The sequence below is a fragment of the Momordica charantia genome (genome assembly GCF_013281855.1).
Source record: "Momordica charantia cultivar OHB3-1 chromosome 4 unlocalized genomic scaffold, Mcharantia_2.0 BLBB01000004.1, whole genome shotgun sequence".
NCBI lineage: Eukaryota > Viridiplantae > Streptophyta > Magnoliopsida > Cucurbitales > Cucurbitaceae > Momordica > Momordica charantia.
In genome coordinates this window covers 2,752,450-2,768,704 of record NW_028275162.1, presented here as the reverse complement: position 1 = coordinate 2,768,704, position 16,255 = coordinate 2,752,450, and the positions used below count along the sequence as shown (strand labels likewise).

At 34.2% G+C, this 16,255-nt stretch overlaps 1 protein-coding gene, 1 non-coding gene and 1 pseudogene across 5 annotated transcripts; all 3 read left to right on the top strand.

Annotated features, from left to right (window-relative positions):
• The first annotated feature begins 2,080 nt into the window (after nucleotides 1-2,080).
• TRNAC-GCA (transfer RNA cysteine (anticodon GCA)) lies at nucleotides 2,081-2,152 on the top strand. The gene has a single exon. It is a non-coding gene; the product is annotated as a tRNA-Cys (tRNA).
• A 561-nt stretch (nucleotides 2,153-2,713) lies between these two features.
• On the top strand, nucleotides 2,714-10,496 carry LOC111007561 (expansin-like A3; annotated as a pseudogene). The gene is made up of 5 exons (XR_015790109.1): nucleotides 2,714-2,913; nucleotides 8,670-8,788; nucleotides 8,895-9,073; nucleotides 9,752-9,882; nucleotides 9,977-10,496. The product of XR_015790109.1 is annotated as an expansin-like A3 (transcript).
• Nucleotides 10,497-11,568: 1,072 nt separating this feature from the next.
• Nucleotides 11,569-16,178, top strand: LOC111007560 (expansin-like A2). Of its 3 annotated transcripts, none has more exons than XM_022279965.2 (7): nucleotides 11,569-11,586; nucleotides 11,933-12,061; nucleotides 12,213-12,325; nucleotides 12,734-12,912; nucleotides 13,072-13,204; nucleotides 13,410-13,668; nucleotides 14,304-16,178. In XM_022279965.2, exons 2-6 carry the CDS (start codon nucleotides 11,953-11,955, stop codon nucleotides 13,659-13,661), a joined length of 786 nt encoding a protein of 261 aa, XP_022135657.1. In that variant the 5' UTR covers nucleotides 11,569-11,586; nucleotides 11,933-11,952; the 3' UTR covers nucleotides 13,662-13,668; nucleotides 14,304-16,178. The 3 variants fall into 3 exon arrangements, with proteins under 3 accessions (XP_022135657.1, XP_022135656.1, XP_022135655.1); XM_022279964.2 differs by having other exon boundaries at nucleotides 11,580-11,662; XM_022279963.2 differs by lacking the exon at nucleotides 11,569-11,586 and having other exon boundaries at nucleotides 11,593-12,061; nucleotides 14,295-16,178.
• Nucleotides 16,179-16,255: the final 77 nt, after the last annotated feature.

The following is a 16,255-nucleotide window of genomic DNA, read 5'->3' as shown; positions in this document are numbered from 1 at the left end:
TTATCCCAACTTTGCCCTTTTATTTTAATCCTTTTCACTATTATCTCGAGGACAACAAGGTTTTTTCTTTTTATTTTTTAATAGGCATAAGCCCATTAAGTTCCCAAAAACAGTCAAACTCTATATTCAACTTCCCCCATTATCTCCCATAAGTGTTCTGTTTCAATTTGGAGGAGAGAGAGATACTCACCTCACCCTCTCCCAATCCTTTCATCATCCTCTTTAATTACCCTCCATGTATAAATAGTTATCCTCACTTTTCTCTTGGCAACAAAAAATCAAGAGACGGTTGAACAAATTTGATTGAAAAATGGTCTCTTTGGCGTTTATTCTCCTGCTTTGGAAACGATAGCTTGCGTAAGGGCAATCAAGGGCAGAATTGATAGCGAAGATATAGAAGAGTTAAAATTGAATTGAAGTTGATAGTAGCCGTTGGCTTTCTCGAAATTCATCATTATTCAGGAGAAATTGGAGAGTGCCTTGAGTTGAAACGACGGTGGATCAAATCGTGATAAGGCATAATCTAATCATTCTTGTGGTTGGATAACATGGATGCTTCTAATTTTTTTTTAGTACAAATGGAGGTGGGGGATTCAAACTCATGACCTCTTGTCAAAACTGGTGTCAATTACCATTGAGATAAGCTAATGTTGGCTTAATTTATTTATTTTTAAAAAGTGATGCCTTGAGTTATGCATATACAATGTCCGAAATTATTTTTACAACATTATGAAAAAAATCAATGTTTATCGCTATTAATTTCATTTCGACTGAAGCGTAGAGAATATTTTTTTAGGGTTTCACCTTCCTCTCACTATTGCCTTTCGTTTTCAAATGAATCAACTCGACTCGGTATTAAACAAACTCAACATTAAAATGTAATACCATGATCATAATCCAGAAAATAAGTAGTTAATTAAGAACAATATATGTTGGTTCATCGACTATGCTAATCGATACATAAAAGTCAAGAGCGCAAAGAGAATTCTTTTAATTGTGATTTTTTTCACCAAAAATAATAATTATTTTATTTATTTTTAATTAAAGTTGTATTTTTATTATTTTGGGATGTAACTTATTAAGCCAAACCCAATCTATCTCAAATTAGTATTTAAAAATAGAGAGAATTTGTAAAAATTGAGATATACATATATATATATATATTTTCATAAACTTTGAGAGATATTATTTACGAAGAGAACTTAAATTAGAGTAATTGAGTGAGATATTTGTATTTAAATGACAAAATTTCTTCATAATAGTAATAAAATGATAAGTTTCACGTACAATCAATGTTCGTGTTGCTGGCTAGTCTTTTTAAAAAGGGGCAAATATTTTCTATTAGTAAAATTTTAATACAAATTTTTTTTTTTGTATATCTTTTTGAAAAGTGGTAAATCTTTTCCATTTGTAAAATTTTAACACAAAATTTATAATTGATTACAAAATGACAACGTTACTAAACAAAACCTTAAAAAAATATATTTCTTATGAATTAAAAGCTATTCTAGAAGAGTTAAAAAGATATATATAATCAAGCAAACTTGAACACAACTTTGACATTTCACCCATAAAAAAATGTTTCTACTTCTGGGAATTCATTTCTATTGATATTTTTTTTAATCTAATTTGAATGAACAGAGCTATGGAATTAATTTCTATTTTAAAAAAAATGTTTCTACTAATGGAATTCATTTCTTTTAGATTTTCCTTTCTTTTTCTTCCCAAATTTAATTTGTAAACCAAAATTTTAAAATATAGTTTTAGTATACCTATAGTAAACCCAAAATGAAAATGGTCTATATTGACTTTGTTAGAGAATCAATTTGAACATAGCTCAATTCATAAAATAAATATTACTAATCTAAAAAGTTAATGGTTCAACAGTCCATTGCTACCATTATTGAATTGTAAATTAAAAAAATCTAAATTAAAAAAAAATCCTTCAACTTTGCCATTTTTTTAAAATGTAGCCTTATGCTCATTTCAAAAGTTTCAATACCAATATTAACTTTTCATAAACATTTGCAAAATTCATTTGGAGGAGAATTAGCTAATATTTTGAAGTTTATATTAATAAGGGTCCATAGCTCAGTGGTAGAGCATTTGACTGCAGATCAAGAGGTCATTGGTTCGATCCTGGTTGGGCCCCTCTTTCTTTCTATAATTTTGAATGAGAAATTTGGAAGAAGGTATTACTTTGCCATTTAACTTTTCATTGAGAATCAAAATAAGTATTTTTAAAACATTGATTAAAAGGTAATATTGAAACAACAGGGAAAAGTTCAAGTTTATTTTTATTTTTTTTAATTAAGCCAAATAATAATAATTAATAACCTTAAATCAAATCCAAATCGTTCCTTTAACCTTTTACTACAATAAATCATCCCATATTTTTCAATTCTTATCCAAGTTGGTAATCCAAATCCCACGCACACGTAAAAATTACCAAGTAAATTTTGGCACACCTAGGCGATTATATAGCCTTTAAGATTTATTTACTATTATTATTTTTCTTTTTTTACAGTGAGACAACAAAAAACTAAAGAAAAATTACACTTATAAATTATAACCCTAGCTACTAACTGATGAAGAAGCTAGTTACCCAAAAAAAAAAAAAAAAAAAAGAATGATAGAGAAGGCAAAAACTCGGGCCATTCATTCACGTCTTGTTCCTCCACCACTAACTTTGCCGTCTCATGCGCCAATACATTACCAATTCTTTTGCATCAATGGATGGCCTAATATATAACCATCTTCTTTCTTCTTCTTGTAGGTACCAATTTCTTTACAAAATGGCTTGGTTTCTCAGCTTCTTCTTTTTCTTTCTCGTCTCTTCTGCTACTGCTTGTTATCTTTGTATTCATCAATCCAAAGCTACTCATTCTTCCGACCATAATTCATTTCCCTCAGGTAACACCTATCAACTTTGATCGGAAAGGAAGTAAAACAAATTCAACCTTGATTCAATTGAAATAATTCTCATACATGTTTTTCAAAGACAAAAACTATATAAATCTTATACACCAATATCACCTATACCTGCTGTCAATTTAGGAAAGGATTTGACGGCAGGGGTGGCTGTCAATTAAGGAGGTAATTGACAACAATTAGAACTTGATTTTAGGATAAAGAAAGGTAAGATAAACCAATGGTAATAATCCCTTTATGGCCTAAATTATGAAAGATACAAATGCCATAAATAAAAGGATTTACCAATTAATACAAATGCTCCAAAGGTGGCTAGAATTATGAGTTTAGTAACCGTCTAGTTGGTGTATGTTTGTTGCTCATTTGGCATTGATTTGCTGTCTGCATTTATATCCTTCCTCAAACTAGAGTGTGGTGCAGCTTGAACTCCAAGTTTGTGTCGAAAATGCCGAAAAGACGCTTTAGTCAATGGTTTTGTAAGAATGTCTGCCAATTGTTTGCCAGAAGGAACAAATTGAGTGACTAGGGAGTCATTAGCCACTTTTTCTCTGACAAAGTGATAGTCAAGTTCAATGTGCTTGGTTCTAGCATGGAACACTGGGTTTACAGACAAATGGAGCGCACTCATATTGTCACAAAATAGTTGTGGTGTTCGATAGAGAGGGATACCCAAGTCGCGAAGTAAGAATGTTATCCATGTGAGTTCAGCTGTAGCACTAGCCATGGCTCGATATTTAGCTTCCGCACTTGATCTAGCTACTGTAGGTTGTTTCTTGGAGGACCAAGAGATGCAATTGGATCCAAGGAAGATACAAAAGCCAGTAGTATTGCGCCTTGTTGTGGAACATCCGGCGCAATCTGCATCACAAAAAACATAGAGATTAGATTACTATGTTTAAGAATTGGAATTCCATAATTTAAAGTTCCATTTATATAACGAAGAATGCGTTTTACAGCCCTTAAGTCTTTCTCAGTGGGATGTTGGAGCTGCTGACAAACACGGTTAACAGCTTGTGTAAGATCTGGACGAGTGAGAGTCAAATATTGCAGTGATCCAACTATGCTTCGATAGTTTGTAGCATCAGTTTGGTCATTATCAGAAGGATAGTCAGAGGTAGATACAGCCATAGGAGTGCCAATTTGAGATGCTTCAAGCATGTGATTTTTGATTAGTATGTCTTTAGCATATTTGCTTTGACATAAGAAGAGACCTTGAGGAGTATGAAGAACTTCAATGCCAAGTAACGAAGTGTTCCTACATCTTTTAAGGCAAATTCGCTACCAAGAGTGGAGATAAGATTTTGAAGCTCAGTAGGTTGGTTCCCAGTCAAAATTATGTCATCAACATAAATAAGCATGAAAATTATGATGTTGTTATGCCTAAATATGAAGAGAGAAGGATCTGAATGACAACAACTAAATCCAAGTTTCATAAGGTAATTTGAAAGCCTCTCAAACCAAGCACGAGGAGCTTGTTTCAAGCTATAGATAGATTTATTTAGTTTGCAAACATGATTTGGAAGGTGAGGATTTCCTCAACCTGGAGGTTGAGCCATGTAGACTTGTTCTTTGAGAATCCCATGGAGGAAGGCATTTTTGACATCTAGTAGTTGACGTAGGGGCCAGTTGGATGTGACAGCAATGCTAAGAACTAAACGAATTGTTGCTGGTTTGACAACGAGGCTAAAGGTTTCTGCATAGTCAATCCCTTCTATTTGAGAGTAACCTTGAGCTACTAATCTAGCCTTATATCTATCTATTGATCCATCTTTCTTGAGTTTGGTTTTAAACACCCATTTCGATCCTACAATATTTATTTTTGGAGGATGAGGAACAAGATCCCAAGTATGGTTTTTATGGAGAGCATCCATCTCTTCTTTCATAGCTTTGTACCAATGAGGAATCTTAAGAGCAACTTTGTAGGATTTCGGTTCACTGATTGAGGTAGAGGTTAGGAAGGAAAGATGTTGGTTTGAGTGAATCACTCCTGGTGCAGTTTGGTCAAAATTGGGATGGCTTTTAAGCTTGCTTCTGGTTATCATGTGATAAGTATTTTGGTTTGTCGTTGTAGTAGCTTCAGAGGAAGAATGAGTACCTACAGAACATATAGGTAAGTCTACATAAAGTTGCTCACTAATATCAAATAAATTAGAGAAGTTTGAGGGATTAGAGAGCTCATTTGTTGGAATGTGATAGACATTATGTTCTGCATGGGCATGAATTTTGGTTCACTGATTGAGGTAGAGGTTAGGAAGGAAAGATGTTGGTTTGAGTGAATCACTCCTGGTGCAGTTTGGTCAAAATTGGGATGGCTTTTAAGCTTGCTTCTGGTTATCATGTGATAAGTATTTTGGTTTGTCGTTGTAGTAGCTTCAGAGGAAGAATGAGTACCTACAGAACATATAGGTAAGTCTACATAAAGTTGCTCACTAATATCAAATAAATTAGAGAAGTTTGAGGGATTGAGAGCTCATTTGTTGGAATGTGATAGACATTATGTTCTGCATGAGCATGAAATTCTTGGTTTGTATCTGCATCAATTAAACCTGTACATGGATCACTCTCTAGCATATTACTAGTGCATTTTGAAGGATTTATTTGTCCTTCCTCAAAGTTGTTCTCCATCAAGTTGATCTTCCTCAAAAGTGACCAATTGTTGTTTTGGAGCAATGGATAGTTGTTCACTGTTGGTGCTATGTCCTTCCTCAAAATTTGCTTGCTGATCATACTTGATGTTCTGGTTTTTGGAAGCATGATCTTTGATCCATTCTTCAAAACCTGTAAACTCAGTGACTTCAAGAGTAGGTGTTATATCATGAATGGTATGTGTGTGTTTTTGATAAGGAAAAACTTCTTCATCAAAGATTACATGTCTTGAAATGTAGACTCTATGATTTTGAGGATCAAGACATCTATAACCTTTGTGAATAGGACTATATCCAATAAAAACACATGGATAAGTTCTTTTTGAGAACTTATTTGAGCAATAACTTCTTAAGTACGGAAAACACTTACACCCGAATACTTTTAGACAATTGTAATTGGGCTCTCTTTTAAAAAGTTGTAAAAAAGGAGATTTCATCTTTAGAGTAGTAGAAGGCATACAGTTTATCAAGAAAACAGCAGTAAAAAATGCATCAACCCAATATCTCATAGGAACATTTGATTGGAAAAGAAGTGTTCGACCGGTTTCTACAATATGCCTATGTTTTCTTTCAGCAACACCATTTTGCTGAGGTGTGTGTGGGCATGAAAATTGGTGATGAATCCCATGTTGTTCTAAGTGAGTTTTAAAAGCAAGAGATGTAAACTCTCCACCCCCATCACTTTGAAAAACTTTTATCCTTCTATCAAGTTGATTTTCTACCTCCTTTTGAAACTTGATAAAGCATTGAAAAAAGTCAAATTTCCTTCTTAAAGGATAGAGCCATGTAAATCTAGAGAAGTCATCAATAAAGCAAACATAATATTTAAAATTTTGACTGGAGTTGATAGGAGCAGGACCCCATAAGTCGCAATGAACCTTTTCTAAGGGGAATTTACTTAAGGTCGAGCTTGGATAAAAGGGAAGCTTACAACTTTTTCCCATTTGACAGCTAGTACAAATATTTTCAGCTTTTCTCCAGCTAGAAATATCAATAAGATGTTTATCAGCTAAAAATTTTAAGGCTCGTTCATTTAGATGGCCTAAGCGTTTGTGCCAAATAGATGAAGAGCATTTATTAGAAGCAAAGAAAGCAGTAAAATCCTTGTTGACAGCAACTTCTTGTTCCTTTAAAGCATAGAGTCCATCTCATCTAACTCCTTTGGCCATGATCAATCCCTGTTTGTTCTTCACAATAAAATGGTCAGCAAAAAATTCAATAGAGCAATCATTATCCGAGGTCAGTTTACTAACAGATAACAAGTTCTTTTTTATGTCAAGAACTACTAGTACATCATTTAAAAGGAGTTTATTGTTTCCTGAGTTTATTGTGCTCTTGCCTATGTGAGTAATTTTTAGTCCTTCTCCATTGCCTACATATACTTTATCTCTACCATTGTAACTTTTTATACTAGTCATCTTACCAGTGTTATTGGTGATGTGTGCTGTGGCTCCAGAATCAGTGTAGACTGTGGGGTCTCCATACTCAAAAAGACTCATAGCTGCAAGCGCTTTTGGTATATCTTCGGATTGATACGAGTGGTCAAACCTATTCCAACAGTCAATAGCCACATGATTTGTTTTTCCACAAATTTGACATGTTACCTGGTCTTTAGATTTGGTAGGAAATTATTTTGTTGGAGCAGAATGAGTGATCTCCTTATGAAAGGTCTGTTGAGCAGAGTTGGAATTGTGGAAGTTTTGTTGTCTGTTTTGAAGGAAACCCCTTCCTCTAGAAGAAAATTGTCTTCCTCGAACTCTACTTCTCCCTCTTTGACTATAGTAAGCATGATTGTGATTGATTTGGGAGAATTTTTCTTTTTCAACTTCAACAGATAGCATTTGATCATGTGCTTTGAGAGCCAAGATAAACTGATTAAAAGTAGGATATGGGGGCTTTGACAACATTGCTGTTCGAAAACCTTGATATTTAGTTCCTATTCCTCTAGCTAAATGAAATACTTTTGTGAGATCATCCAAGGGCTTTTTGATTGCAGCAAGTTTATCACATAATCCCTTGAATTTCTTCAAGTATTCATATAAAGTTAGAGAACCCTTCTTCAAAGTAAGAAGATTTTCACTTATGTGAATTTCACTTTCTTTGGTCATTGTAAGGAGTTGATCTTCTAGAGATTTCCATACCTGATATGACGTTTCAGTACCTTCAATCATGCTCAGAATTTCTTCAGATATGATCCCCAACAACCATGAGGTGAGAAGGCCATCATTGTTAGCCCATACTGTATGCAGAGAATTGATACTTGTGGTTCCATCCTTGTCTTCCGTTTCATAATCTGGTGCTTCTTCACTTGTCAAATGGTGTTCTATTCCCATGCTCCTGATTAGAGGAAGAACTTGTGATCTCGATAATAAGTAGTTTCCAGAATTAAGCTTAATTGAGATAAGACTGGTGCATTGGTGGAAAGATTGTATATTGAGAGCAGTTTCTGTTTTTGCCCTGAAAAGAATTTAGATGAATTGAGGTTGAATTTCTCTAGCAGATAGGCGCTCTGATACCATAAAACAAATTCAACCTTGATTCAATTGAAATAATTCTCATACATGTTTTTCAAAGACAAACTATATAAATCTTATACACCAATATCACCTATACCTACTGTCAATTTAGGAAAGGATTTGACGGCAGGGGTGGCTGTCAATTAAGGAGGTAATTGACAACAATTAGAACTTGATTTTAGGATAAAGAAAGGTAAGATAAATCAACGGTAATAATCCCTTTATGGCCTAAATTATGAAAGATACAAATGCCATAAATAAAAGGATTTACCAATTAATACAAATGCCCCAAAGGTGGCTAGAATTATGAGTTTAGTAACGGTCTAGTTGGTGTATGTTTGTTGCTCATTTGGCATTGATTTGCTGTCTGCATTTATAGGAAGTAACTATGGTATCTAAATAAGGACAATTATCTCCATTGGTATGAGGTATTTTATGTGAAACCAATGTCGATCATGAGTGATATGCTGCCCAAGGCAGATAATATTATACTACGATAGAGATACTTGGGTACGAGTTTGTAATAATTTCAAATGAAATGAAATTATTAGTTGATTTATTTGGTATGATTGATTAGACACGGATAGAGGAGCATGTGGTTATGACAAGTTGGCGTTGGAATTTAGTAATGGCAACTTTGCCGCTGTTGCGCCTGCTCTCTACAAACAAGGGGCTGGTTGTGGTGCCTGCTATCAGGTATAATATATATATTTCTTTTTCTCTCCCTCTTTTTAATTTTCTTCTTTTCAGAAGTTTTGTTTTTATATTTGGCTATTGAGGGTAATTGTATTTGATTTTGTAGGTAAGATGTAAGAGCAAAATGTTGTGCAATACAGCAGGGACTAGAATAGTTTTGGTAAGCCAAAACTACGATGAGAGAACAGATTTTGTCCTTAGTAAAAAAGCTCTCTCTGCAATGGCTTTAAAGGACAAGGAACAAGAACTTTTGAGTTCTGGAATCGTTGATGTAGAATACAAAAGGTAAACCCTAGCTAGTTTTGTTCATTATAACTTGACCATGACCAATATATATATATATATGAATGTTAAGGATACCACGAAGGAAGTTTATAATAGATATGAGTTATTTCTCTCCTCTTAAATTGGTTTTGAGATGAAACCTTTATATGATATCAGAGTTCAAAATCCTCAAACAAGTATCCAGTCCAAAAGTAGGATCCGATCAATATCAATGAATCAAAAGAGCCACAATGTTGAGGGGCTTGTTAAGGATCTCACACTCGTTTTTGCTTCTCTCTTTGGTCATCAAAATCTACTCTTTTTTGTAATTATGATCCTTCAATCATTTTTCTCAACGGGAGAACTTTTATTTTAAGCCGTCTCCTCTGATCCTCACATACATCAATGAAGTGATATCTTCCAAAAAAAAAAAAGACAAATTTTGATATGGTATCAGAATCTAAAAAACTCAAATGAGCATTTGGTTTGTCAAGATTGGTGAACTCAAAAGAGACACCATCTTGAGGTTCATGTCAAAGATCCTACGTTGAAAAGATAAGGAATCTAAATAAGAGTTTATAATATAAGTGGACTACTATTCTTATTACCAATTAGTTTTGAGACGAAACTCTACGAATATTAATAATGAAAAGCTAATCAAAGTCATTTTATTTTGGTGGGTTTTGATCTATGTTGCAGGATACCTTGTGTATACAAAAACAAAAATTTCTGTTCGAGTTGAAGAATCAAGTTATTACCCAAGCTATATAGCCTTCAAATTTTTGTACCAAGGTGGCCAAACAGAAATAGTAGCTGTTGACATAGCTCAAGTATGCTAAAATCTCACCCAAAGTTATGATCAGTTATTGAATCAAAAAGTTGAAACAAATCAAACTCATCGATCATTTTTGGTATTAATTGTAGGTTGGTTCATCCGATTGGGTGTACTTGAGTAGAAACTCTGGAGCTACTTGGGAAACCAAAAGAGCACCCAAAGGAGCATTGCAGATGAGAATGAGGGCAACTTCAGGATATGATGGAAAATGGGTTTGGGCAAAGGATGTGCTTCCTGCTGATTGGAAAAAGGGAGTCATTTACGATACTAAACTTCAAATTGATGATATTGCTAAAGAGGGTTGCTCTACATCAGAGTGTGGGGATGAAGAATGGAAATGAACTGATGCACAATAAGCGTTGTCTAATAAGTTTTGTTTACAGGGGTAACATGAGCATGGTGATAATTTTTGGCGTAGTACAAAAAAAATTTGAAAATGTTATAATTGTCTAGCTAATTGTTCAGCTACGCCACGAAAAATTCTTCACTTCTTTAACATGTTGGGGGAGGATTTGAACTCACAACCTCTTGAATAGAGGTTTGCTCGTTTTGGCTATATTTTTTAAGATTTTCTAATATATTTTACAAATTTAATAACATCGATCTTAGCTTTCCGTACTCTCTCACTTTTTTTTTTTTTACAACATGTGAGGTAAGAATTCAAACACATAACCTTTGAGTCGAACATATATATTTTAACAAGTTGAGTTTGACTTCACGTTGACCTTTTTGTATTTATTATTTTAGAGGGTTACCCTTAAAATAATGAAATTAAGATTTGAACTTACTGACTTATAAAAAAGCAATTATCAATATATGACTAATTAAGGATTTATTTGGTAATACTTTTACTTTTTTTTTCGTCTTTTTCAATTTGAAAAAAACAAAAATATGTATGATAACTATTTTTTTTCTTTCATTTTTTATTGAAAAACGAAACCAAAACATGTTTTAACTATTTCTTGTTTTTTTCTCTTTAAAATTTTAAATAAAAAAATAAAAACATTTTATATATGAAATTTATTTTTTTAAAATGTTAAATATTAAAGTGTTTATGTTATATTAATAACGTTTTAAAGAAACCCACCAATTTCTTTAAAACCTTAATTTTTGTTTTAGGTTCAAGTGTGACACAAAATTAAAGAAGTGGTGGCAGTGTATTGGCAGAGATGAAGAGGTCGAGTTCTCGAGTCGTTCTCATTAGTATTGTGTACTGGTTGTTTCATTCTAGCTTGTATTCCTAATTACCTACCGATCTAGCCTTCAGAAGCTAGGTGATCATTATTATGGCATCTAGAGAGCGAGTTAGAGAGTTGCGAGGCTTATTGTATATAATTATTCCTATCATAGTGCATCATAGTACTGAAACCTACGTAGTGTAGAAACTGGACATAGCCTCAAATTTGGGGTGAACCATTATATGATCTTTGGTGCTCATTTATGTTTACTTATTTTTCCTTTATTACGTATTGATTAGACTATAACTTGCTCGAAGGAGAAAAACCTAATTAGATCATGTTTGATAGCTTGTGTTCGAGTACTAGTCGATAGTTGTTATACTAATGAAGTTTGAAATTTGAAATAATTGAAAAAATGATTTTTCCAATAATATTTGAAATGGTTCTAATATCTTAAAAAAAAAAGTATATATATATATTATACCTAACTCGACACAAGAGGGCACAGCCCTAGAACCTAGGTAACAACACTCAAGTCTCTTGACCTAAATCTTTCTCACTTTCCTTCTCCTTCTATCCCGACTCTCCGAATTCTACGTAACCTTCTACCTCTCTCCCAAATTACTTGTTCTCTCTTGCATTCTCACTTCTTCCCACAAATTTTTCTTTATCTTTCTCCTCCTCTTTTCTCTCTGGCCACCAATTTCTTTGTCCTCCACAGCCACTCAATTTCTTCCTCCGATCCTACTTTCTCTTCTGCGCTCCATTTTTCTTTCTAATTATATAGTTCCTAATCATCCCACTATATTTTTAATATTGGAAGCAACTAGACAAGCATCATCTTTCTTCTCCTTCTTCTTGTTGTAGGTACCAAATTTCTTTACAAAATGGCTTGGTTTCTCAGCTTCTTGTTTCTCTTTCTCGTCTCTTTTGCTGCTGCTTGTGACCGTTGTATTCATCAATCCAAGGCTACTCATAACGATGCACCTACTTCAGGTAACAGCTTTGAATTTTGGAGTAATTGTTTGATCGAGATTGTCAAGATATATACACATGATTTTTTGTCATAAAATGTTTTATAATAATTTCAAATGAAATTGCATTGTAACGTTGGTTAATTTATTTGGTACGGTTAAATTTGATACAGACGGAGGAGCATGTGGTTATGGCAACTTGACATTTGAATTTTCCAATGGCTACTCTGCCGCTGCTGGGCCTAATCTCTACAAACAAGGAGCTGGCTGTGGTGCCTGCTATCGAGTATATATTTTCTTTTTCTGTCCTTTTTCGAGACATTTTTTTAATTAATATTCATAGGCTTTCATCTTAAAACTAATTAACCATAAGAAGAATAATAGATGTCTATTGTAAATTCTGGTTAGGTCTCTTATCTTCAATTTGAGATCCGTAACATACCCTTGAAGATCATGGTTCTTTTTTGGTTCATCGATCTTGACCGGATATCATTTTTAGACCAAAGACTTGTTTGAGCTTTTTAGACTCTGATGTCATATCAATAATTATGAGATTTTATCTCAAAATCAATTGATAGTTTATGTCTATTATAAACTCTTGTTAGGTTTTTTATCTTTCATGCGAGATGCTTAATATTTTTTATATATTTTGATTAAGTTACTAAGTGTAATAGTAGTGTATTTAATTTTGTAGGTAAGATGTAAGAGCAAAAACTTGTGCAATACAGCAGGGACCAAAATAGTTTTGACAGATCAAAACTTCGATAAGAGAACGGATTTTGTCCTCAGTACAAAAGCTTTCTCTGCAATGGCTTTACAGCGAAAGGAACAAGAACTTATGACTTCTGGAATCGTTGATGTAGAATACAAAAGGTAGTGGACCCTATTTTTGTTATATAAACTAATCAAAATCATTTATTTCAGTGGATTTCATCGGTATTTATAGTATTCTATCTCAAAACTAATTGGCAAGGGTGGAGCAGTTCATGTCTATTATAAACGGGATCCTTAACCGTTTCTATGTTGTTGTAGGGTACCTTGTGTACACAAAGACAAAAGTTTAGCTGTGCGAGTGGAAGAAACAAGCTCTAACCCAAACTATTTAGCCATCAAATTTTTGTATCAAGGTGGCCGGACAGAAATAGTAGCTGTTAATGTAGCTGGAGTATGCTAAAATCTCACGCCAAGTTATAAGTTTTGTATAAAAAAAGGGAAAATATTTGGCTCTTACCAATGATGACATTCGTTAAATGAATATTTTTTAAAAAGAAATAATAAGTTGTCAATTTTTTAGTGGGGTGAAGACAGCCAAGTACTTTTCTAAAAAGAGTTGAAATATAACGACCAATTCTTCGTTTTTGATATTGTAGGTCGGTTCAAATGATTGGGTAAACTTAAGTAGAAATTTTGGAGCTGTTTGGGATACTAGAAGAGTGCCCAAAGGAGCATTGCAGATGAAAATGGTGGTAACTTCAGGGTACGATGGAAAGCCAGTGTGGATAAAATCTGTTCTTCCTGCTAACTGGAAAGCTGGAATCATTTACGATACTGGAGTTCAAATTAATGATATTGCCAAAGAAAATTGCCCTGAATCGGAATGTGGCGATGCACCATGGGAATGAATATGGGGTGAGTTCAACGAATTTCTTTAGTCATTTAAAATATACTTTATGCACATGAGTTTTTATTAAATTTTTTGATACCATTATCCAATAAGTTTCTTTTATATAGTCAATATGAGCATAGTTCGTATAGTTTCCGAAGAAAATGTGTAGATTCTTCCTCGTTTGTATAATTCCATTATTGAATAAATAAAATATTTAAAGTCATTTGGCTTGCCTTGTACATACATTATATTGCTACTTTAAAGAAATATTGTTGGGTATTTATGATGAGGCGTAAGAATATTTGTCATATTTGACAATATAACAATAGTTTTTTGGTTTTTCGAATATAGAAAAAAATTTTAAATCAAATTTTTATTTGTAAATAGCCAACATTATAACTTGATTTCAGGTATATTATTAATATAACCTAATGTACGTAACAAGAAATATATCACTAGTATTCTTTATATTTGATATATTAGTTAGTTTATGTACTGAATATAAAGTATAATTGATGTTGTTGGGATTGAAGACAAAACAATGGGGAGTAAAAAAAAATTGAAAAACGGGTTAAGGCTGCTACTAGTTGTTGGACCTAAAAGAAAAAAAGAACACAAGGCCCAACTATTAAGTTATTCATAAATTTAGGTTTGGCAGGTGAAAACCACATGGAGGAGATGTTGAGGCACAAAAATCAGAGTGGCGACTATTTTGTGTTAGTGCACAAAAGTGGGAGTGGCGGCAGTGGTGTTATTTGACAGAGAAGAAAAGAAGAACTTTGGTTTGTAAAGCATTATCGACAACCTGTTCTCGTGAGGTTAGTGAGAGGTTTTTTTTTTCTGTATTTCTAAATAATTATTGTCGTAGTGCTTAGAAGCTAAGTGACCATTAGAGCGTCTGTGATACCTATTGTATTTATCCCAATATCATAGTAAAACTCATTGTCGCGAAAGATTGGACGTAGCCCATAATTGGGTGAACCAGTATAAATTTGCTTGTGTGACTTAGTTTTCACTAATGAACTGTGGAAGGGGAAAATATTATTGGTAAGTAAATTTTCCCAACAAGTGGTATCAGAGCTGTAAGATTCCGCGTCATGGTGAGATGGTGAGAACAAGGAATGAGAACAAGGAATGAGAGATTCTCCAAGGTCAGAGGAACTAGGGAGGTGCATATGAGGACTGACAGTGGGACCAAGTTAATATTGTATGATGTGAGGTATGTAACCAATTTTAGGATGAATTTGATATCGGCGAGGAAACTGAATGACGAAGGCTACATAAGTGAGTTTGTAGAGAACAAATGGAAACTCATGAGGGGATCCGAGGTAGTGTTTGTTGGCCACATAAAAGCTTCCATGTATCTGTTGAGGTTTGGTGTTGTTAGAGGATTAGCGAGACAGATTATTCACCAGACTGCAGATAGTTCAGAGGGAGACTTGAAAGAACTAGCAGCATTAACAGTAGGAACATATCAGGAGAATCTGCCATCAGTTCAAGTACAACAGTTGGGAAGTAGAGGAAAGGGAAAAGGGAACAACTAAGTGAGGTATTCAACAAACTGTCAGTTTCGAGCTCCAGTTGTCAGACGAATTAGCGAGCTGATGAAGTCGCGTAGGTTAAAGTTTGCATTAAGAAAGTCTACAGTTGGTGCTGAGGTCGGTGGTGGTGTCTCTAGGGTGGCACCGGACTTGGGTGGGAGTGCCAAATCATTAGTGAAAAAACTTTCCTTCAAGAGTCATTAGGTGCGAGTGAAGAAGGAAGCGTCAAGGACCACTTTGTTTGAGTGGGAGCACGTGGTTGTGTCTCTTATGTTTGGGAGACAATACTATATAGGATTGCTCAGTCTCAGGGCAATCACAGATGAAGCCTTGGTTGGTACTAAGAAGAAGTTAGAAACTGTCAGTGCAGTGGAAGTTGAGTCTTGGTTGGTGCCATGAGGATGTTGATCATTTAGAATCTATTGGTGCAGTCAAAACTGAGTCATGAGGAACACTGTTGTTGCAGTGGGAGACGAGATTGTTGTTTTGTCTCCAAGTGAGAAATTGTTGGGATTGAAGACAAAACAATGGGGAAGAAAAAATGAATGAATGAAAAAAAAAAAGTTAAAGGTGCTAGTTGTTGGGCCCGAAAGAAAAAAAAAACACAAAGCCCAACTATTAAGTTATTCATAAATTTAGGTTTGGTCGGTGAAAACCACATCAGAGCCGTGAGGTGTTGAGGCACAAAAATCAGAGCGGCAGCTATTTTGTGTTGGTGCACAAAATTGGAAGCGACGGCGGTGGTGTTATTTGGCAGAGAAGAAAAGAAGAACGTTGGCTTGTAGAGCATTGTCGACAACCCATGAGGTTTTTCATTCTGTATTCTTAAGTAATTATTGTCGTAGTACTTAAAAGCTAGGTGACCATTAATGGGGCATCTAGATAGAGTTTTGTAGAGCGTCTGTGAGACCCGTTGTATTTATCCCAATCATTAGTAGACCCGTTGCCGCGGAAGACTGGACGTAGCCCATAGTTGGGTGAACCAGTATAAATTTGCTTGTGTCGTTTCTATGCTTTCCCTATTTTTCTTCTTATGGTGTGTGACTTAGTTTTCACTGATGAACTATGG

What these genes read in the sequence shown, in the direction of transcription:
- LOC111007560 (XM_022279965.2), top strand. Translation starts at nt 11,953, where the DNA reads ATGGCTTGGTTTCTCAGCTTCTTGTTTCTCTTTCTCGTCTCTTTTGCT. An exon ending in TAACGATGCACCTACTTCAG is followed by an intron (nt 12,062 to 12,212) that starts GTAACAGCTTTG and finishes AATTTGATACAG; the next exon opens with ACGGAGGAGCATGTGGTTAT. An exon ending in TAGCTGTTAATGTAGCTGGA is followed by an intron (nt 13,205 to 13,409) that starts GTATGCTAAAAT and finishes TTGATATTGTAG; the next exon opens with GTCGGTTCAAATGATTGGGT.